This window comes from Coffea arabica, chromosome 8c (genome assembly GCF_036785885.1).
Source record: "Coffea arabica cultivar ET-39 chromosome 8c, Coffea Arabica ET-39 HiFi, whole genome shotgun sequence".
In the NCBI taxonomy this organism is placed as follows: domain Eukaryota; kingdom Viridiplantae; phylum Streptophyta; class Magnoliopsida; order Gentianales; family Rubiaceae; genus Coffea; species Coffea arabica.
In genome coordinates, this window is record NC_092325.1 from 33,436,744 (window position 1) to 33,461,157 (window position 24,414).

At 32.8% G+C, this 24,414-nt stretch overlaps 1 protein-coding gene across 1 annotated transcript; it reads left to right on the plus strand.

Annotated features, from left to right (window-relative positions):
* The first annotated feature begins 13,624 nt into the window (after positions 1 to 13,624).
* On the plus strand, positions 13,625 to 15,074 carry LOC113705918 (uncharacterized). Its single transcript, XM_027227822.1, has 3 exons — positions 13,625 to 13,832; positions 14,173 to 14,305; positions 14,447 to 15,074. Exons 1-3 carry the CDS (start codon positions 13,625 to 13,627, stop codon positions 15,072 to 15,074), a joined length of 969 nt encoding a protein of 322 aa, XP_027083623.1.
* The last annotated feature ends 9,340 nt before the right edge of the window (positions 15,075 to 24,414 follow it).

Genomic DNA, 24,414 nt, shown 5'->3' on the forward strand with positions numbered 1-24,414 from the left:
TATCGTGTGGTCCGGTAATAAGCTTGAATGGAATTGCTTAAACCCTGGCGAGAGTTAGGCAGGCGTTCCGCGGATACCCTTTGGTGCGCCTTAGGGAGAAGTGGGGGCGTCACAGTTTATAAACTAAAATTCTAAAATGATACGTGGGGCACAAATTTCATTTGATATAAACTAAAAAAAGCCTTTTCATTTTAACTAGTAAATACCAATCATATCATTTATTTTCTTTGGGCCCCACTCCCCAATTTCCCTTCCCTCCTCTGGTCGCCCATTTTTCCCTTACAAGTGAGAGCCGCTACCTTCCACAACCAAGCAGCTAGCTACTCTTTTTCTTGATCAATTCATCCAATTATATCATTCACTTCCTTTGTCCTCACTTCCCAATTTCTCTTCCCTCCACGGGTACCCTATTTTCCCTCCACAACCAAAAGCCATTCTTACTTCCACAACCAAATTAGTTATCAAAATATAAAAACTTGCAGTGAGCAATTGTAAATAGTTTAGTTTGTTTTTGAAATAAAATTATTATTATATTAATAATTTTGAATTTATTTTTTTATATTTTTCATGGAATATATGCATCATTTGTACTTGTTGGTGATTTTTTTTTTGTTTTGCTTAAAAAACTAGAAAAATAGTAGGTAAAAAATTTTAGTGTTGCTTTTGCTCCCACTAAGAATTTTTTTTGGCTCCGTCCCTGGTGTCAAAGTAATCAATTTCTTCCTTTTTTTTAAAACCTTTTGCTACAAGTCTTGCTTTGAAGGTTAGTAACGAACCATCAGTATTATGTTTTCTTTTAAATGTCCACTTATATCCTATAGATTTACAACCAGGAGGTAATTCACATAACACCCATGTACCATTTGACAAAGAGAATCTATCTCATTATTAATTGCTTCTTTCCAAAAAGCTGAATCCCTTGAAGCTAATGCTTCTTTATAAGTTTTAGGATCCTCTTCCAAATGTAAAAGTGTAGGCATTTTATTGAATATACCATTCCTACTACCTTCAATTAAAAAGACTAAAGACTGTGAATAAATATAATTTGGATTCAAATTCTTCTCTTTTCGTACTCTCTTACTCCTCCTGGGTTCATTACGAGTTTCAACTATTTTTCTTTTATTATCATTTGTAGAAGTATTAGGATCCATAGTCGTATTTTGTGGTAATATAGAATCTGGTTTAGATCTTGAATCATTTAGAAAGCTTGTTTCTAAAAATTCAACATCTCTAGACTCCACTATTGTATTTGAATCCAAATCTAATAATCTATATGCTTTAAAATCTTCAGCATATCCCACAAAAACACTCTTTAAGCCACTTGGTTCTAATTTTGTTCTCTTAAAATCAGGAACCTTATAATAAGCTATACAACCCCATACCCTCAAATAATTTAAGTTAGGTTTTCATCCTTTCCAAAGTTCATATGGCAAAACCTTTGTCTTCTTTGAAGGTATTGGATTATATATATGACAAGCGGTTAATAAAGCTTCTCCCCAAAGGTTAAATGGTAATCTAGCATGCATAAGCATAGCATTTACCATATCAACCAATGTTCTATTTTTCCTTTCAGGTAAACCATTTTGTTGAGGGGTGTATGGTGCACTTGTTTGATGGATTAAACCATTGTCTTCACAAAAATCAGAAAATTCATTTGGAAAATATTCGCCTCCTCGATCACTTCGTAGGATTTTAATTTTCCTTTCCAATTGATTTTCAACCAAGGTCTTAACAATTTAAATATATCAAATGCTTGATCTTTTGTTCTTAGTAAATAGACATATGTAAATCTAGAATGATCATCTATAAAAGTTATGAAATATCGATTTTCACCTCTTGTTAAATGACCATTCAATTCACATATATCAGAATGTATAATTTCAAGCAATTTAGAAGTTCTTTCATTCTTTGGAAAAGGTTTCTTAGTCATCTCTACTTGTAGACATGTTTCACATTTTCCAAAGTTGTCATTTGTGCAAGATATTAATCTATGTTTTGACATGAACTTGATTGATCTAAAATTAACATGTGTCAAACGAGCATGCCATAAATTAATAGAAGACTCAATTAAATAAGCATAAATAATAACTTTATTAATACTTAGTTTGAACATGCCATTACATGAATATCCTTGGCCAACAAATATATTATTTTTGGATAGAATTACTTTTTCTATTTCTATGATAGCTTTCAATCCCTTGTTGCATAGTACATTTGCAGAACCAGAGGTAAACTCCAATTCGACAGTCCCCTTTCCAAGAACATCAGATATGTCATGATTTTCCATTAACACAATTTCATTTGGGACAGCACCTTGATAATTCTTGAATAAACTTTTGTCATTACATACATGAACAGTAGCACCCGAATCATACCACCAATCATTAGATTAGTAATTTGTCAAGTTGCATTTAGTTGCCATATTGATGGAAAGTCCACCAACCATAGCAACAATTTCAGCATTGTTTGGAAGAGAATTTTCAACAACATTTGCCTCTATCTTCAATTTCTTGTAAAAACTAAATTCTTTCTTAAAATGCCCTTTCTTTCCACAGAAAAAACATGACTTGTCTTTCTTATTATTTACAGAATTTCCAGAAGACATATCTCCATTTTTTTTCTCTTATTGTTGGACTTGTTTCCACCTTTCTTAGATTTTTTTAGCAATAGACTCAATTATTCACCTTAGTACCAGATTCCAAAGCAAATTTATTCTCACGAATACGAGCTTTCTCTTCAATTCGGATATGCTTTGTAAGTTGGTCTATGGTGAAACTTTCTGGACTGTACAATAGTTTCTTCCAATAATCATTCCAAGTGGATGGTAATTTTGTAATCACAGCACCCACTTAAAGTTGATCCGGCACTTCAATACTTAAATCCTTTAGTCTAGACACTAATAGAAATAATTCATCTACTTGATTCATCACAGACTTGTTATCCAACATTTGAAACTCAAAGAACTTCATAGTTAAAAATCTGTCCGCACCTTGCCTTTCAAACATGTATGTGTTCTCCAAAACCTTCCAGATTGGAAACGTGTTAAGTGTTCTTTTTCTTTGGGATAGGAAAAAGTTTAGCCCATACATTCCTAGTTTAGAGTAGGCTACAAACATATTTTTAATTATTTTCCTGTTTTCTCTGGTTCATTCATTTTCTAACAAATCCAACTCTTGAGCCCAAATGCATAATCTGTTATGCAGAGCAAAGGTTAGATATCGCTCATTCATTTTTAGACAAATCCAACTCTTACGCCCAAATGCATAATCTGTTATGCACAGCAAAGGTTAGGTAGATTGGAAAGGGTAATCATCATCGAATTGTTTCAAACAAACACGCTACAAAAATGGAAACCAACTTTATTCACATCGCAAAAGTTAAAATAATAGAAATGTCCAAAGGAAATTAGCCAAGCAAATCAAACACAGATCAATTCAACCACAGAGGATCATCAATTCCTTTCCTCTTTGACTGTACACATTCCATTAGGATCTTGTTAGACCTACAAGATCACGTGCTATGCTGCAGGTTTGGACTATGAATTCCTTTCCTCTTTGAATGTACACATTTCATTGGGATCTTGTTGGACCTACAAAATTACGTACCATGCTATAGGCTTATTAGCAACTTCAAGTTCAAGAGATATGATTCAATCATTCTTAGAGAAATACCATAAAAGACCATAGACAAAGACACAACGAGGAACTGGTAAATGCTATTGAACAAAAATAAATTACAATATCACATATAAGCCTATCATATAAAACTCTATTGTTGTTTGCCTAGCATATAAAACTCTGTTAATGTTACGATTTGCCTATCATATAAAACTCTGTTACCTAAGAATTCCTTTCCTCTTTGAATGTACACATTTCATTGGGATCTTGTTGGACCTACAAAATTATGTACTATTCTGCAAGCTTATTAGCAACTGCAAGTTCAAGAGATATGATTCAATTATTCTTAGAGAAATACCGTAAAAGACCATAGACAAAGACACAACGAGGAACTGGTAAATGCTATTGAACAAAAACAAATTACAATATCACACATAAACCTATCATATAAAACTCTATTGTTGTTTGCCTAGCATATAAAACTCTGTTAGTGTTACTGTTTGCCTATCATATAAAACTCTGTTACTGTTTGACTCCCAGGAGAAGATTGAATTTCTATAAAACTCTGTTACTGTTCAACTCCCCAAAGAAGACTAAATCTCTGTACTAGAAAAGACATCGGTCGAAGAATGGTCAGATACATCTAGGCATGAATCCTTCTCCTTGTTGTTGTATTAGTGGATTATAGTTGTCGTTGTAAATCTCTGGCTATTATATCAATGGATTACAGTTGTTCTTGTAAATCTCTTGCCATTGTGATATAGTAGTGGAAGCGTGTAAAAAGAATGTGTTATACGAATAACCTCCATCTAAGTAATCCAATGGTGATACACAATCAAATCTCAAAAAAGGAATCAAAGATTCAAAGAAAGTAATTCAGAGGTGATATATGATCAAACCCCCAAAAAGGAATCAAAGATTCAAAGAAAATGTGAGAAAACTCTCAAAACTTGATAACCAAAGAGATATGTTATAATTAAAGAAAAATGTGTTACAAAACTGTCCTACATATGCCTATAGAGATTACAAAATCATATACTAAAAGAAATAAAAATAATACCGAAAACCTTAATTTTTGACATTGATGAATTTTTCTAACATTTTAAAAAATTTAAAGTATAGCAATAAGATGGGTAATTTTTTCACCACATAATAGCAAAATCTAAGTTGTGATGGAATAACACAATTAACTGAAATGTATAAATAAATTTGATTGATTGAATTAAAGGAAGCCACCCTTAAGGTGTTCTTACCATGATTAGAAGTTAAAATTCCGGCCTTGGCTAAGTTAATATGTTGCCACTATACCTGAGATGTTGTTCTTATCATATTTGTCAATTATTTTGCAATGTTAGTTTGTTTTATTACATTTGTATTCATCATCTCTAGTTAGTTGTACGGTTTTGATCGTAAAATTGTACACTTATAAAAAATTAGAAAGGTTAACATATTATTGATCTAAATATATATAAATATAGAGAATACAACTATACAAAAGGTTGGTGTTGTAAGGACCAAGATCTCTAGTAATACATTAATTGAGGGTATGTTTGGTTACCCAAAGAATTGAGGTTTAGAATTGGAATTGGGTCCCCAATTCTAATTCTCGTGTTTGGATCCTACCTTTCACATAGAATTAGAATCGAATCGCAATTCCAAATCGATGGAATTTCATGGTTCCAATTCTTTGGCTGGACCAAAGAATTCCAATTCCAATTCCACGGCCAGATTCTTGTTGGGTCAACACGCGGATTTTAAATGGGTCAAAACTCAAAAACGGGTCAACTATAAAGCTAGATTAAGGAAACAAAGCTAGCTTCTTCCTCTGTCTGCATTAGCAAATAGCCATCTGCTCCAGCGTTCTCTGCCGCTGCCGCCGCCGCGCCTTCTTGTCCCAGCACCTCTGCCGTAACCCCTACAAGCCTTTCCTCCCTCTTTTCCTCCCTCTGCCGCAACATCGAGTGGGTGAAATTTACAGATTGAGTTATATTTTGGTCTCCTTTCTTTCGTTTCCTATTAATCTTGAATTGTGCCTCCTGCTTTTACCTTTGCCGCCACTTCCATTGCCGTGAGGAGCGAAGGGACGTTTGAGCAGTGTGAGGCCGGCCCCAATTCAAATCAAAAGTGTGAGAGAGCCGGTGCAGCAGTGGTCAGTCTGTATTTTGTACCATTTGCAACGTAACCCTCCCTCTGCCTCTGAATCTATTATTCCTGCCTCAGTATCATTTGCAGTTGCAGTACTCCCCTCCTTCCTTGCGGATGCTACACTCTCTATCATCAACTTTCCTCCTGCGTCTCACATGATAGTCCTTTACCTCAGCCCAATCCCCAAGATATTTTTGTAAAAAAAAAAAAAAAAAAACTCTCCATTCATCTCAGCACCGATTATAGTAACAGTACTGAAAGACCCTTTTCTCTTCTCTCTCCGTTCCTCAGAGAGAGAGAGAGAGAACAAAAAAAAAATCTCTCTGCTTTCACGAAACACCAACCACGACTGCCCACTGCCCGCTGCCCGCTCTATTTTTAATTTTGTCAGAGCCTAAGGCAATTAATAAAGTGGAGTGAGTCGCCCCTTTCCACTCCTCCATTCCAGCTGTAATTATGTCCCTCACGAAATCAATTTCTAAAATTTAAAGTTCCTAACTTAGAAAAAAATATCAAGGTTTTAACTTGATAAATATGTACTTTTTAAGCTAGAATATGTAATTAGATTTTATTTAATATAATTTAATTAAGAATTTTTTTTAGAAAAGGAACTAATTAGCTTTTTCTTTAAAACTTTAGTAACAATTAGTTAAATGCAAGAAAAAATAAATTATTAAAGGCACTAATTGGTTTTTTCCTTGAAGTTTTAGTAACAATTAGCTAAATGTTAAAAATTTATTAGAGAGGAAAAAGAAAAAAGAAAAATTTTATGTAAGCAAATGTTAGATGAAAACAATTCTAATTCTTAATGAATTCTTCTACCGTCCAAACAAAGAATTTGGGATTCGAAATGAATTCTGTATCAATTCTATACATTTCTCAAACAAAAGAATTACAATATTTTGGAATTCCAATTCATAGTATTCTAATTCTATAGAATTTCAATTCCAATTCAATTCCAATTCTGTAAAATCAAACGCACCCTTAGTAAAGGTATTACTCCAAAAAGGTGCGACTAAGAAAGCCTACTATTTCTACTCTTAGTAATTCATCTCCTTGTTATTATAGAATTTAACTCTACAGACATGGATGGTAGGGAGTGCAACTTCCGCTTTCATTCTCGTAGTTTTAGAAAAAAGTTAGCTTTTTTTTTTTTTTTGCTCAAGAAAAGATTCTAAACATTACCATGAAAAAGGAAAACTTAGGAAATGAATTAGGTCCTCACAGTAACCTAACTAATATTCCTACTAGCAAAATTGGAACCCAATAAAAATTATGGAAAACTAATAAGCAATCAAAGTTTCTAAAACTTTAAATATCCACAAAAATCTCAATCTCAAGCAATTGACTATTGTACTAAAATTGACTATTAATTGCAATATGATCATATATTGAGATCATAAGTATCAGCAATTTCATTTTATTTTATTACTTAAGAATGAAAAGATGATACATATTAGATTCTACAGTACACATAGTGGTTATGATTTACTTACATTTTTGTTGTGGCCACTCCCTATGAATTTTGTGCATGTAATTAAGCTAATAATTTCATGTTATTAAGTTAGACTTTAGTTGGAGGATCTCTTATGTTTATCCTTTTTCAAAAAATTTCTTTTTTAGTTTTTGGTTTTGTCATTCTAAAACTTTGAATACATGGTCCAATTTCTTTTCTTTTAGTGCACACATTCTCACGATGAAATAACTCTATTTTGTCCTATTAATCTTGTCATCCTTATCAATTTTTGCTTAAAGGAAATTCTTTTTGCAATTACTAATTTGTATTAATTGATTCAAATTTTGAGAAAAAAAGAATGATAATGCTTCAATATAAACTTTATTAGAAAGAACTACAGTATATAAATGGTACTCTGGTATTTTCCAGGGATGTCGAATATGTAAGTAGTTGAATAATAATTTATTTGAATAGTTGTCCTATTAATTTGTAGATAATTAATGGGATATTCAAAGTAATTAAAATTGTTGAATTAGGAAGGAATAAATTCAGAGTCAAATTAATTTCCAGAGTAATAACATAAAATACGTAACCAAAATATTAGTGTAGTATTATGGTTAGCATTAGTCATCGGATAAGAGAACTGCTTTGTTACAATATGAGAGTTCGAATTTCATCCTCCTTCGTATCATTGCTAAAAAAGCTAAAATCATTGACTTATTTGACTAAAACTCACCAACCTAATTTGATCATTGCACATAAATATTGAGAAATCACTTCCGCACCTTCTTTTGCTCTACACCCTCAACATACCAACAAGAAGGGCAACAACAACATTGATTTCTCCATACTCTTTCTTCGTGAGTTTTAGCTAGAGCTATGGTAACTTAAGAGATTCAGTAATATTTGGATAGATAGAGAGATAAGCAAATGAGAGGAAATGCTTGATAAACAAATCAGTCAAGAAGGTGACCTTATTCACTATCGCACAACAAACATTGGTGCAAAAAGACCAACATAATTGGTTACATTTGAACCCCCGATATGAAAGAATCACGGTGTTACTTTTGTGTGCTAGCTCTTGATATTATTATGGTAAAAAGGATTCAATTTTTAAGGTTCAAATTTAAAGTAATTAGGTTAGGTATGCAAATCTATAATTTTACAGAGTTTTTGGAAGAGAAAGAATGCTTAGAGAGTTGAGGTACTGTTTACTAATAGATCCGTAATAGTGCTTTGCTGCAATTGTGTCTTGCAATGTAATTGGTGTTTATTTATAGAGACAAATAACATATCCTGTGAGGATGTATCCAATCATGTTGGTATACATTCAAGTTAGTTCATTTACCAATATATTTTTCAGCTGCATACAGTAATTTTTTAAGATCGTCTATACTACTAGACCAGTACCAACAATTAGTAAAGAAATGATTTGCAACAAGTGAAAAACCTACCTAGCTATGACTTTGCTAATAATATTTCCATTTGTTATTCAATATCATGTAGTTTTTGTTTTGCAGTACTAGTTTATTATAGTGTAGCAATGCTTGTAGCTTTTATCTAAATTACCAATCAGCTAGACACACTTAAAGAAGACATTACATAGCTAAACGGTTCTTCCCTTTTCTTATCAATGTTGATAAGAAAAAGTATATACGAAAAACTGTGACAATGAGAAAACACATAAGAAGTACATTGCAAGTCCTCCCAAACTAGTAATGACAGAAATGAGTAAAAGCAGAGTAACCTTTCAACTAAAGAAATAATAGTCAAAATCACATTTTCTGTCCAACTTATATTCACCTCATAAATGGTATCAGGCAGAATTCCATTTTTACATATGTAGGATGACTGCTTGTAGTTGTTCTACACAGGCCAAATATTTTAACCGAGCCAGTTGTAATGATCTCATCAGCTAAATGCGATGCTTATGTATTGGCCTGAATCTCAGAAGAAATGTTAGAGAACTAAAATTTCTTATCATTTTAGCCCTGCCTATGACAAAAATTACAACTAATGCGTCAAGAACTAGGGTGTTAACGAGTCGAGTCGAGTTCAAATAGTGCTATAATCAAGTTCGAACTCAGTCCTACACAAGCCTACTCGAACTCGACCTCGACTCGAACGAGTAGAAAGTTATGTAATTTGACTCGAATAATATGTATTTCCAAATTTGAGCTCGACTCGTTAGTCGCGAGCCTTAACAAGCTCCAGGGCTCAAAAAAAGGCTCAAAAATTTATGGTAAATTATCTAAAATCCTCATTTGCTTTTTTGTTTTTACCATATTACATTTTTTCCATTTATGAATTTTATTGAGTAGACAATATTTATGATAAATTATCTAAAACATAAATCCTTACTAGTCATTTCATAATTAAAATAACATATAATATAAATAATATACTGATAATCAAGCTACATTGCGAGCACTCAAGTAGCACAAACGGAGGCTTGAACTCGACTTGGTATATGCATCAAGATAAATGGAGGCTCGAACTCGACTTGATATATGTATCAAGATACTCGAGCTCAAACTTGAACTCGGTCAAATTGAGTTCGAGCTGAGCATTTGACCGGGCCACTTGCAAGCTACTTGCGAGCAGTTCAACTTGCCAGCAGCCCTATTAGGAACTGTAAAATAGTTATAGAAGTTTTGTATAATTACTGATAGCAAATTTTTGAAGTTCTATAATGAAATAGACTGCAGTCTGGAATAGTAGCTTCTTAAGAAAAAGACAAAAAAAAAGAAGAAATCAAATGTGCCAGTGACTATTGTGCATGCAAGTCAAGCAAACATAGTTCGTAATAAGCAACTAAGGCATAATCAATGGTGATAGCTACACTACATATATGAAATTTTCAATTATTACTTAGCTAATGTTATTGAACATTTGTTCGTTTACCATGGAATTTGAGGTACATTTTGAAACTCCTCAATTTCGGTTCAGTATGGATAATTGTCCCACATATATGAAGGTGACAAATAGCATCTGATCAGAGGAATATATGATTAGACAAAGATTTGAGTGGTCTTCAGCTAAAATACGATGCTTGTGTATTGGCCTGAATCTGAGCAAAAAATGTTAGAGAACTAAAATTTGTTATCATTTTGGACGTACCTATGACAAAAATTGCAACTAATGCATCAGGAACTAGGGGTGTTAACGAATCAAGTCGAGTTCGAATAGTACTATAATCAAACTCGAACTCAACCTCAACTCGAATGAGTAGACAATTATGTAATTCAACTCGATTCAGCAATATGTATTTCCAAATTTGAGTTTGGCTCGTTAGTCGCGAGCCTTAACAAGCTCCAACGCTCAAAATAAAACTTGAAAAACTCAAAAAAAAAAAAAAGGCTAAAAAATTTATGGTATATTATCTAAAATCCTCATCTGTTTTTTAGTTTTACAATATTACATTTTTTGCATTTATGAATTTTTTTGAGTAGACAACACTTATGATAAATCATCTAAAATATAAATCCTTACTAGTCATTTCATAACTAAAATAAAAATATAATATAAATAATATACTGATAATCAAGCTACTTGACGAGCACTCAAGTAGCACAAATGGAGACTCGAACTCAACTTGGTATATGCATCAAGATACTCGAGCTTGAGCTTGAATTCGGTCAAATCGAGTTTGAGCTAAGCATTTGATCAGACCACTTACAAGCTACTTGCGAGTAGTTCGATTGGCCAGCAGCCCTATTAGGAGCAGTAAAATAGTTATAGAAGTCTTGTATGATTACTGATTGCAAATTTTTGAAGTTCTATAAAGAAATAAACTACAGTCTGAAATAGTAGCTTCTTAAGAAAAAGAAAAAAAAAGAAGAAATCAAATGTGCCAGTGACTATTGTGCATGCAAGTCAAGCAAACATAGTTTGTAATAAGCAACAAAGGGATAATCAATGGTGATAGCTACACTACGTATATGAAATTTTCAATTAGTACTTAGCTAATGTTATTGAACATTTGTTCGTTTACTATGGGATTTGAGGTACATTTTTAAACTCCTCAATTTAGGATCAGTATGGATAATTGTCCCATATATGAAGGTGACAAATAGCATCTGATCAGAGGAATATATGATTAGACAAAGATTTGATTGGCCTTCGGAATATGATTCTGATTTAACCATTATCATAATAGGCTCATCAGACTCAATACTCTCTAACTAATCGATATAAATCAAGGCGTGTTGTATCAAAATCTAAAAACAATTATAAGTATTAAAATCGATAGCAATCAGGTTAATAAAAGGGGTGGCAATGTAACTAGAGCACAGAGAATCCCTTGCAATGGAACTTCCCTTTAACTTCTTTGCTTTTTCCCTATTTCTTGCCTTTATTGTAGGTATAGGAAAGCGATGGAAGTAATCCAAAGCAGCAAAGAAGCTGTCCCTTCTCCATCAAAGCTACCTATTGTTGGAAATATGCATCGTTTGATTGTTTGCCAACCTCATCATACTCTCAGAAAGTTAGCTCAAAAGCATAAAGCATTGATGCACCTTCAGCTGGGTGAAATTTCTTCAATTGTTATATCATCACTGTGTTTAGAGAAAGAGATAATTGAAAACTCATGATCTTGCCTTTGTGAATCGGGTACAGTTTCTATCAGCCAAGATCATATGTTGCAACCATGGTTCGCCAACTAGGCCAAGTCTGAGATGACTCGCCCGAGTCGTAACCGGAACGGCAGGTGCCATTCCGATACCGATATCCGAAACGTCGATTATACCATATCCGATTTGAATCGTTCCGAATCAGCCGATATCGTCCGAGTTAGAACTGTGCAGCAAGATAACGGCCAAATTCTCGGATTTGACTTGGATATGTACCGGTCAAAATCATAAACAGCAATTGGGAAGCCAAACCAAATGAAAAAGGAACAGAAAATGAAAGGCCACAAAAGGCTGTGCACCATAGCTATACAGCTGTTGCAGAGCCTTTAACAAAACCAAACAAAAAACGAACAGAGAACAAAAGGCCACAGAAGTGCAATTATATAAGTAAATTATTGTCTTACAACTACAAAGGGATGTGCACCACAGCTATACGGCTATTGCAGAGTCTTTCCCATGCTTTCTTGTTTCCTTTTTCAGCCACAAAAACAAGATTTAGGGGAAAGTGGGGATAAGGGGAGAACCATACCAGCAATCTCTGCGTGATCCATCACTACTTGTTGAGCTTCACTCCAGATTCTGGAGTGATTATTTGGAGAAACAAGCTGAACGGCTCTTCAATTTCTTCATCGTCCGGTTGCGGCTCAAAACAGAGGTGACGGCAGGTGGGGAAGAAAACAACAGCGGGAAAGGGAAAGCGAAAGAAAGAATAAAGGTGATGGCTAGCTAATTCTGCAGCTGAAGGGGCTCTTCAATTTCTTCATTATCTGACCGTGAAAGAGGTGAAAAAATTGCAAAAGGGAAATTGGAAAAAAAATGAAGAGAAGAATGAGAGGAACACACGGCTAAACCTAGGAGCTGCGGCTGCACTAAACTATGGAGAATGTGGGCTTTGGTACTGGAGCCAGCGATAGGGAAAAAAATTGAAAGAAAAATTAGAAGCACATAAAGTCCAACTTTGACCCAAGTAATTAAGAGATTAGGCTCCTAATCTTAAACTCAAGCATCATCAGCAAAAAGGTCCGCATCTTCTTTCAAAATAACTTGTCAATTTTAATTTTTTTTAATTTAGCATTTAGATATGATATTTAGATATTTGTAAATTTAAGTAATGCATTTTGACACCTTTTACATATTATTTAGTATATGATTAATTTGTATTAGTAGTCTCTTATCTAAATTTTAGTTAGAAAATATGCAATGATTATTTGGATACATTTTAATGATCATAAATGTAATTTATTTATTTTCATGTATCTCAGTTATGTTGGTTAAAATGAGTTTAGGTATATTAAATAGAAAAAATAAAAAAAAGAGTTTACTTAAAAGTTCTAGTTAGTTAAACAAAAAATTGAATTGGGCAAATTGTCAAAGTATAAATTACCTTGCATAATTAAACTTGATTAGAAAAAATTTAATATATTTAGATAATAAAAAAATTATTATTAGCTAAATAATGCAAATAATTGAACTTGATTAGAAAAAATATATTTTTTAATATATTTAGATAATAAAAATAATTTTATTATTATCTAAATAATGCATATTACCTACATAACTAAACTTGATTAGAAAAAATTTAATATATTTAGATAATAAAAAATAATTTTATTATAATCTAAATAATGCATATTACCTTGCATAATTAAACTTGATTAGAAAAAAATTTAATATATTTAGATAATAAAAATAATTTTATTATTATCTAAATAATGCATATTGATATGTTTAACATCACATCTATGATTATTTAACCAACATAGGGATAGTATAAAATGGCTCCAAATCAAGACATTGATTGGGATCAGGCTACTCCAGTTGGTAATGATAGAAAGGTTGCAAAGTGTAATTATTGTGCTAAAATTGTACACGGAGGAATTACAAGGATGAAACAACATATTGGACATGTAGCAGGACAAGTAGAGGCATGTCAGGCAGCTCCAAGAGATATAAGAGAGCTTTTAAAGAAACACTTGATTCAAGGTAAGAATACAAGAGTTACAATTCAAAAGAAAAAATAATCATTGCTTTCATCCATCAATCTACAAAATGAAAATGAGGATGAGGAAAATGATAATATTTTTGAACTTAATGAAGAAGAAATGGAAGTTTTGGAAAGAAAGCAATATAAGCGAGCTATGGAAGAAAGTAGATATATGAGATTTATGGAAGAGCAACGTAGACATTCTATATTTGGAGGTCAACCAACTATGGATTTTATGTCTGGTATGTATGTAGAAATATCTAAGAATTAATATAACATTTTTAGATTAGAAGACTTATTTAATAAAAAAATTATAATCTTTTATGTGCTATATTGCAGGGAGTAGCAGTTCAAGTATACCGAATCTATTGTCCTCTAGAAATAAAAGAGCTTTCTCACAGAGTTTTAAACTCAAGGAAGAAGGGTTGGGGTCAAAAGGAGTTGATCCATACATATTTCTCTCCAAAAATAAGTTAGTAAAAAATTTGTTTTCTAAAGAAAATACCAAAAGAGTTGGTAAGGCAATTGCAAAACTATTTCATTTTAATGCCATACCATTTCATGCGGCTGATAGTGGTCCTTATTATTAATTGATGATTGACACAATTGCTAGTGCTGGAACTGGAATTAAAGGGCCAATAGGTAAACAAATTGGAGATGAATATCTGAATGAGGAGATGACAGATGTTGACCAATACATCAGATCCATTAAACACAAATGGAAAACATATAGGTGCACAATCATGTGTGATGGCTGGAGTACTTGGATAAAGCATCCAATCATTAATTTCATGGTGTACTGTGATAGAGACATGATATACCACAGCTTTATCGATTGTACAAACAAGGTAAAGACTGTAAACTTTGTCTTATCCTTAATGGATAAGGTTGTGGATTCCATTGGAGAAGAAAATATTGTACAAATTGTCACCAACAGCGAATCTAGCATGAAGGCAGCCGGAGAGCAATTGATGAAGAAAAGGAAGCATTTGTTTTGGTCGCCATGTGCTGCACACTGCATTAATTTGATGCTAGAAAACATTGGTCAGATGAAGTCAATAAAGGATGCTATCAAACAAAATAGGAGAATTACCAGTTTTATATACAATAGTGACAAAGTGGTCAATCTAATGAAGGCATATACAAATAATATAGAGTTATTACGACCCAGCATAACAAGATTTGCTACCGAGTTCATTGTAATGGAAAGTCTTCTTTGTCATGCTACTGAATTGAAATGAATGTGTACTTCAAATGAGTGGCAGGAGTATAATAGCAGTTCTAAAAGAAGGGAAGAAGCTGCTGAAGTATCTGACTTGATTTTGTCAGAAAGATTGATTTTGGAAAAGGGTACGACGGTTATGTTCAATCATGGAGCCGCTAGTGAAAGTTTTAAAAGTGATTGATGAGGATAAAAAACCCACACTACCCATTATATATGAGGTAATGGATAGGGCTAAAATGGCAATCCAAATTGCAGTAAAAGACTATGAAAAGTATTGGGATATCATTGATGACAAATGGTATAGGCAGTTACTTCGAAACTTGCATGTAGCAGGTAATTATGTTTGACACTTATAAATAAATATTTCTTTTAAATAAATTATTTTGTGCTAAAAATTTCCTTACTTGATTTTTTTATGTCATTCGCCTAGCCTATTTCTTAAATCCCGTTCTTCAATATTCTGACACTTGTGAATTTAATACGTCTGAAGTTAGAAGGGGATTGAAAGAAGTAATCAAAAGGTGTGAAACAGATTTAGAAGTGCAAGCAAAAACAATGAACGAGGTACAAAAAATTGCTATTGTTTATTAACTTGCATTACTCTATGAATTTAAGAAAATTACTAATATTCTAACTCTGTAATATTCTTAGATAAACACATTCGTGAACAAAATTAGAGAGTTTGGAAACGCACTTACAATTAAGGCAGTAGCTACATCTTTTCCAGGTTCATAACTACTATTTTGTTCTTTAAATTATATTATGCATTATTATGTTATTTTAATGATACTTATTATATATGCATAACTAAAATTGTAATTTTTTTTACGTTATATGTTTTTAATAGCTGAATGGTGGAATATGTATGGTGAAGAAGCTCCTAATTTAAGAAATATTGCAATTAAAGTTCTAAGTCAAACTTGTACATCATCTGGCTGTGAAAGAAATTGGAGTACGTGGTTTTTGATACATACAAAACTTTGAAATCGATTGGCAATTGAAAAGTTGCACAAGTTGGTATTCGTGCACTATAACATGCTGCTTAGAGTGAAGAATTTGATATACAAAAATGACACTGATGATTTTTATAATCCAATTGATTTAAATTACATTTTTTATAAAAATGATATATTAGATGAGTGGGTTCGAGAAAATGAGCTGTCATTGATTCATGAAAATGATTTGAGTTGGTTGGATAAGGCCATCAGTGAAAGTGAAGGGAGAAAACAAAGTAATGATAATGATATGCCTTTGTCCCAATTCATAACTGGTATGAAAAAGAAGCATAAGGAGTGAGTATCTATGAGCAAAAGCAAGAGTACTGGGAATAAACAAGTTATATGAAAATCCATTTCATCTTCCTCTACCAACACTTCTAACAGTGAAAAAGATGACAGCAGTAATGATGATGTTGGAGGGGCGAACATGTGACATTCTTAACCAAAAAATGTTTGTGGTAGTGGTAGTGGTGGTAACTATCATGATAGCCAATATACTAGTGGCATATCATGGGGTCAAGGAGATGATAACTATTATGTTACTCAAGACACTGATCATGGATATCGTCCTGGTATAGAAGCACAGCGGCAACATTTAAGTAGAATAACTGAATTTTCGAGTGAAGGTGACTCTTCTTACAATTCAAATTCTAAGAGATCTTCTGAATTTCATGAGCACATGCAAGATTTGAATGTAGGTCATTCATATGGAGTCTATGATTCTAGTAAAAGTTTGGGTACTAGGTGGTCAAGACATGAATTTGAGCGATCACTTGCAGGCTCTACTTCTTATTGCTCTGAATACTAATCATATGGTAGACCTAGCCATCTTCAGAGATCCACTAGTGTTTCTACAGGATCATATGGTGGACCTAGCCATCTTCAGAGGTCTTCTAGTGTTTCTACTGGTGGATATTATAATCGGACAACTGGAATACATCATGATAAATCTGCATCTGATTCACGTAGCATTGGTTATTATGGACACAATTGTGGTTCAGCCAGTAGCACCAATGATAGTTTACACTATCAAGGGTTCAGTTACTACCATAGAGGTGACAAATTTGGATCAAATCCACTACCATTGCCACATTTTAATCATGGTTCATCTAGTGCATCATCAAACTTAAGAGATGAACACTATGGTTGTGTTCCTGAAGCCAGAAAACAAATTAGCTTACATGATTAAAAGCATGCAGACCCCACAAAACATTATGCTATCCGACTAAGAGTTGCATTCATGCATTCTTTCTTTTCAATTTTGACCCTTAAAAAAAGGAAAATTAAAAGAAACACCAGGTTTGTTTGGATTGTCCATGTCTGCCAACAAAAGTTTGACTAAAACGGGATCCACTTAAATTATATGCAACCAAAACAATGAATCAACATAACTGTAGCCATGTGGAAAACCGAAACAGAAGCCGAAACATGAAAACCAAAAGCATGACTATAGAAACCATGTACCATGTGGCCTATCATGGCTTTTGCAACCAGTCAGAGAACATAATTTAAAAACCACGTCATGACTTATGCATCATGTGGCGGATCCACAGATTCACAGTCAAAATTGAATACAAGCAGGCCATCAACCAAGAGTTCCCTCATTTGATTACCGATATGCATATATCAAAAAAATTGAATTCACGAGACACATTAAAAGGAGCAACAAGCCATTCATGCTATACGAACAAACTAAACAATTAAGGTTGGCCGATTCTTTACAAACATCATATATAATTGTTCTTAAAAAAATTATTAAATCCAAATTATTTCCTAATAATCAACCATATCCAACTCTGATACCACTTGTTAGGGTAGTTGTCAAAATTTAACCCTTGGTGAAGACCATCACCTATTAAATCCAAAATCTATATGGCGATTATTAAGAAATAAATTAACATGAAAAATTGTGGAAGCGTACCTTGATACATGTTGACAAACTTGATATTTGAATCTCTAAAGATTTTGGGGTGGTCTTCTAAGTCAACACATATTTGCCAGTCCTTGAGAGAGCCCTTTAGTTTCTCTCTGGTATTTTTCCTGACGATGAGATATCATGAAAGAGCTATTTTGTCGGCACTAGAAAATACGACAAATAAGAATATGTGTGATTTGGGGACCATAACCCTATTTATAGATAACAATCTTATTACCCTTTGGATCCTTATTTCAGCCCATCATAGAAATAGGAAATGCCCTTAAGTCTCTATACATTAAAGGTCCACACCCTATTAGATACATTAAGTCCAAACCATATTTGATCACTTTAATTGGATTTAACCTTATTTGACAGTTTGCAACACATAATTATTCACATATAAGTCCAACGTTGGATTAAGGATCCAACAATTGTTCTTACCCTTAAAATTGAAAAGATTTTTTTCCAAGAACTTGCTTTTTAAATCATTCCATGTTCTTATTGATCCTGAAGAAATATAGTAAAGCCAATGCTTCGCTTTTTTTGCCAATGAGAATAAGAAAGCTCTCAGTTTTATTTGTTCCTCGATCACTCCTTGAACCTTTATGGTTGAACAAACCACATGGAATTCCTTCAAATATTTATGGGGATCTTTACCTACAAGACTATAAAAGATAGGCAATAAATGAATCAATCTTGATTTTAGTTCAAAAACCACCTCTATAGTAGGATACTCAATGCATAAAGGCTATTGACTCATGTTAAGAGTTGCTAACTCCCTTAGTATCCTTTGTTTTACCATTTCTTCTTGTTAAAAACTGCTTTTTCCTCACTTTCAAGACCGCTATTCAAAGGCGTTGAGGATGGAAGATTTTTCTCTTGTCATTTTGCCTTCTTATTTGCCCTTGCTTTTTTTTTTTTTTGTCAGCAACGATATATTTGTATAACCTACTCTATCCTAATCTAGGGGGAGGGGAGCCTAAAGAGGCTGTACAGACCCAACTAGACCAAGGGAGTGTTATGGCACAACCCTTATTTGCCCTTGCTAACTTCTCAATCTTTGGGGACAAGGACGAATGTCTTCCTGAAGCCAGAAAACAAATTAGCTTACATCATTAAGCATGCGGATCCCACATGGCTGCAGTTATCCCACATGGCTGTGGATCCCAATCAGCTTCTGTTTTGATTTTCCACATGGCTGTAGTTATGTTGATTCATTGTTTTGGTTTCATATAATTTAAGTGCATCCCATTTTAGTCAAACTTTTGTTGGCAGACATGGTGTTTCTTTTTATTTTTCTCTTTTTAAGGATCAAAATTGATAAGAAAGAATGCATGAATGCAACTCTTAATCGGATAGCATAATGTTTTGTGGGATCCACATGCTTTTAATGATGTAAGCTAATTTGTTTTCTAGCTTCAGGAAGACATTCGTGCTTTCCCCATATTGTCCTTGGGGCTGAAGTTGAGGAGTACTATAAAAACTTGTTCACTAGTCCGGGCGTGCAATGTTTGGAGGAAATACTTGATGGAATTTCACACTCTATCACTGACCAAATAAATAACAATCTAACCAAACCTGTAGATGCACCCCAATAAAGCTCCAGGACCAGATGGAATGTCTTTTTTTTTCTTCCAAAAATTCTGGTATCTCATTAAAGATGATATGGTAAAGGCGATTCAAAGCTTTTTCCATTCCAGCCTCATGCTTAAGGCTATAAACAACACTGTCCCATTTACTACTCTCTTCATCCCATTTATTTAATCATGTTTAGGGAATCTAACTTTTTAAAAATAGTAATTTCATTGTGATATTTGTATTTCTCTTTCTAATTTTATTTCTACAAATTCAAAATTTAAATTTGAATGGTAATATGCATATGATTAGAAAGAAGAACTATATTAGAAAGAGAGAGTAAAAGGTATTTTGACTTTTCTAACATGACAATTGTTTTGAGACATCTAAAAATGGAAAGTATGATATTTTCAGTAGAACGAAGGGAGTACTACTTTGATTGATATAGGAAAATATGTGAACAGGGAAAATCATAAAATGCTCAAAACCAAATTATCTTTCTAAAAGCTGTTTGCTAGGTTTAATTACAAATTATGCTGGGAAGGGAAGGTTGGATGATATAAAGAAATGGAGTGTAAGTGAGAGGTTTCAAATTTAAAACTACGCATTTACACTAAAAAAATATAAATTAATCTTTCCTACGCTGACCATGTATATATCGTCAGTATTGGATAAATAACAACTATGAAAAATTTTAATTTGAAATTCAATTTTTGCACATGTGTCATAAATCTAATGATGATAGTGTATACACTACTAGTGTATATAAGATTTACTCAAAAAATATTAGTACAAATTATACTTTGTCACATATTAACTTCTTTTCAACTTATCAAATCGCTCATTTAACTTATCATCACTCTTCTCATATAGAACCAGTGATCTTAATTAGAGTCATATGATTGCACACTATATTTTACAAGTTTTCAATAAAAGTGAAAATCATAAGAATAAAGAAACCTTAAATTATATGGATCAATTTTTATGAGATATACGAATTTGTTCATCATTTCATTTGATTTTTACTAATTTATTAAAGTCCCATCCCGAATTAGTATGTTAGAGCGTATTTTGTTTATTACGATCAAGATTTGATACTTAATATTCCTTAGGGGAGAATAAAAATATTTGTCAAAAAATAAAAGAAAGAAACATGATAACTTGGAGATTCAAAACAAAAATGATTGAAATTATCACGATAAGATGACAAGAAGCTTAGCGTAATTGGACCCTTAATTTTAGCATCCTTTATTAAACTGTATTAAAATATCATCTATTAAAATCCCTAAGCTCTTTTCAAAAAAATAAATAAAAAGAAAGAATTTGGCTGCAATAAAAGTACTTTATATCATGAAACCTAAGCTGGAAATTTTAGAAGTCTATTGACAATCTGTTTATTATCCTTAAAATTTTTCTTGTTGGATTAATGTTCACTTAAATATATACTTTGTTCAATTTTTTAGACTTTAAATCAAACAATAAGGATAATAACATAGCAATAACAATAAATTGAGTTATCAAAATTTTCAAAAAAAAAACAACTAATATTAAACTCTTATTCTTTAAAAAATAGTTTTTATTATATTACTGTTACTCTTGTATGTCAAATTGTCAAATATTAAATACTTAACCAAAATTGTTAAGAAAAAGACTGATATGCCTTGTTTTTAAACTTAGAAGAGAAAATTAGAGATTATATAAGGTCATTAAAATTTGAACCCATCATACAACCTTCGGAATAAAAATTGGGAAGCTAAGTAGAAAACCAATTGGTCAAATGAATTAGTCCTAATAGTTGAGGCTAGCACTTGGGGTATTAATAAATTTAAAACACGGACTACAGGGGGACCACAAAAATGAAGATGCTTTTAAAGGGAAGGTTAGGTGAAGAAGAGGGAAAAATCTCTTAGGCCATGTTGAATATTTAATTCGGCCATAAAAAACAGTGGGTCAAAGACATAATGGAAAGTCAGAGTAGACATGGGATCAATGGAGAACAGAGACAATTGTCAAAGCAGGAAGATGAAAGCTTAAAAATTACTGTAGTGATTTGATGTATGCGAAGACAAAAGATAATAGAGAAATGTGATCACGAAAAACAACATAATTTTTCGATGAAAAATCGCAATCCAAACAAGGACTTAGGCTACATGCGTCCAGGTTGCAATTCAAAGCTTTCTATGAGTATTATTCATCGTCTTTTTGTCAAATACTTATGCGACAAAATCATGCAAGGCCATTTTCGCCTCATGTCTAAGTTGAGTCATAGTACCAAAACAAAGTTTTTTTTTTATAAAATAGAAGTTAATATTGTTAATAAACAAATTAAAAATCATCCAACACAAATTATTTGACGAAAAAAAAATGACATTAATGACAAAAAATATATAGAATATGTCTTGGTGAAAATACATGAAACATATCACAGATAATTATGTGATTATGAAATGTATTTGAGACTTAAAAGATGGTCTAAACTAAACATGCAACTTGACAATTGTAAAGTAATTTTATGGAAATAAAGGAGATAATTGTAAAATAATTTCATGCAAATAAGGGAGAAATGAGGGAAAAGAAAGGCAAAATTCTAAAATTTTTTATTTTAAATTACAAGAATCATAACAAATATTATGTTAAATAAGATGACTAGTTTGTTTTGTTGAATCTTGTAATCATTAATGTTATTTTATTACTTATTTATGCTGTCTAATTTATTAAATGTGAACTTTTTGAGTGATTAAATATGTATATTAATTGTTTCTAATTTTTAATTATTTTTATTCTTTTACTAATACTACTTATATACATGCATAAGGAGTATTTATGGAATAAAAATTTCATCTCTTTTTTAAAATACTTTTTTAATGTTGCTTTTTCTTTCTAATTAGACTAACTTTATTATCAAAATCTTAACCTTAATTGGGATGTTTGAACAATTTTATAAATTTCAGGGGAGGCTAGTGAAATTTTCTTAAACATTTGAACTAAACAAGTATTAATAACCCTTAGATAACATTAATTGAATTGATTAAATAGTAAAATAATTCAGAAACACATGTCATGTCGCGTCGGGCTTCATCACCATAATTAATATTTCTCGCACCTGTCTCTCCACGTTGTCCTTCCTACGCAAGCCACGTTCAAAAAGTTCATCACGTGAGAGGACAGGAGGGGGCCTGCGGCTGGTTGTTGTTCTTTCAATACCACACATGAAAGTTAACGCCAGATTCGTAAAGCGGTTTTTTTCAGACTTGACAAAACTTGGTGCAGAGCAAATGGTTTTGTCATATCAATTCGGGCAGGATACGGCACAAAAACGACGCCGTTCCAAATAAAAAAATGTTGACTTCCAAACGGGAGCAGACGGAGCAAACGGAAGAGAATTGGTTTTTGAAATTCAAGTTGAAATTTTGAATTAGGCGCAGAAAACAAAATTGAGGGAAGCGTCTTCATGTGCTTGTGAAGGTCATCTACTCTGACTGACCGCTCACTGAAGGTAGAAAGCTGAAGTTCGGGTGGGTGGTTTTTCCTACTGGGTTCATCTAGGTGACGTGGGTGTAGTCTACTCTGATGAAGGTAGCAATTGACAGAAAAGTGGGTGGAGAGGCAGGCAGCATGGAAGAAGCAAACATTACCTGAAGCCAAAGTTTGTCCGTAAAACTGAATAGCAGAAGCAGCTGTGGTCTCCAATTGGGTATAAGAGTGTTGTATGTATTCTGAATGCGTGCAAGAGCGGCGGTAATGTAGAAGCAAATAGAGGAAATTCAGTATCTCACGAAACCAGATTTTGTCCTTCAACTTAATAGCAGAAGCAGCTACGTCTCCGATTGCGGTGAAACGTGAAGTGTATTAGCAGACCAAGGTAACATGACTGAATCATGTCAGTAACTGTGGCCAATAATTTGTCACCCAAATGCACATCTGTTAAAGGAAGGATGAAATTAGAGTCACTGAAGACATAATATGAAGATGATAGAAAAATAGTGAAGTTGTACTGTATTTGTTTGTGTGGTACCGTATTTTTGTGTGTGTGTTTGAGCATTCAACTTTTTAGTGATGGACTATAATGGGATAGTAGTTTTTGGAAGAACTAGGGTTATGTATTCAAGTAAACCGTCGGCCGGAATTAGGGAAAGATGAGAGAAACAAAGTCACATTTAACAAGTGAATGAATATACATCCTGTTGTAAATTAGTTACATGTTATAGCCACCGTATTACAATTGATATGAATCATTGTGCATTTAGTAATTGGTCCATGTTCATGGAGCAATATTAGTTTGTCCCTCTCCTGACCATACAGTATGTATAAAATGGAGGCGTAGAGTTGAATGAGGTGAAGCAGAGGAAAAGACACATATGTGAATAATAAATGGGTGAACCTTGTGTTGTAAGTCAATTACATGATATAATAAATATATTACAATTAGTAGAAAGTACTTGTTTGGCCCTCAAAATGTAGAAATAGTAGAAAATGTGGAGTTAGCTTATGCGATTGTCATTAACGAATGACATAAGGTCCAGTGAGCTAAAGAATCTAGAATCAAAATATAATCACCAGTGTGGATGTACATATAGTTAAGATAGACTTACATCGTGTGACCAATACATTACAGTCCGTATAAGTTAGTGTACATGGAGTTGTATTTGTACATAGATAATGCCGTTGTCTTAGAGTAAAAGTAAGGTAATGTGAATCATTAATCATATTGATAAGCGTAATAATAGGATTTGATATACGAGTAATGTGTGATTCATAACACATTATGAATGGTAATATACATTTATATTGTCGTTTATGTACATAGTATTCATGAAATGTTGCAAATTAGGGTGTTTGATACATAATTGGTAGGAGCAGAAGTA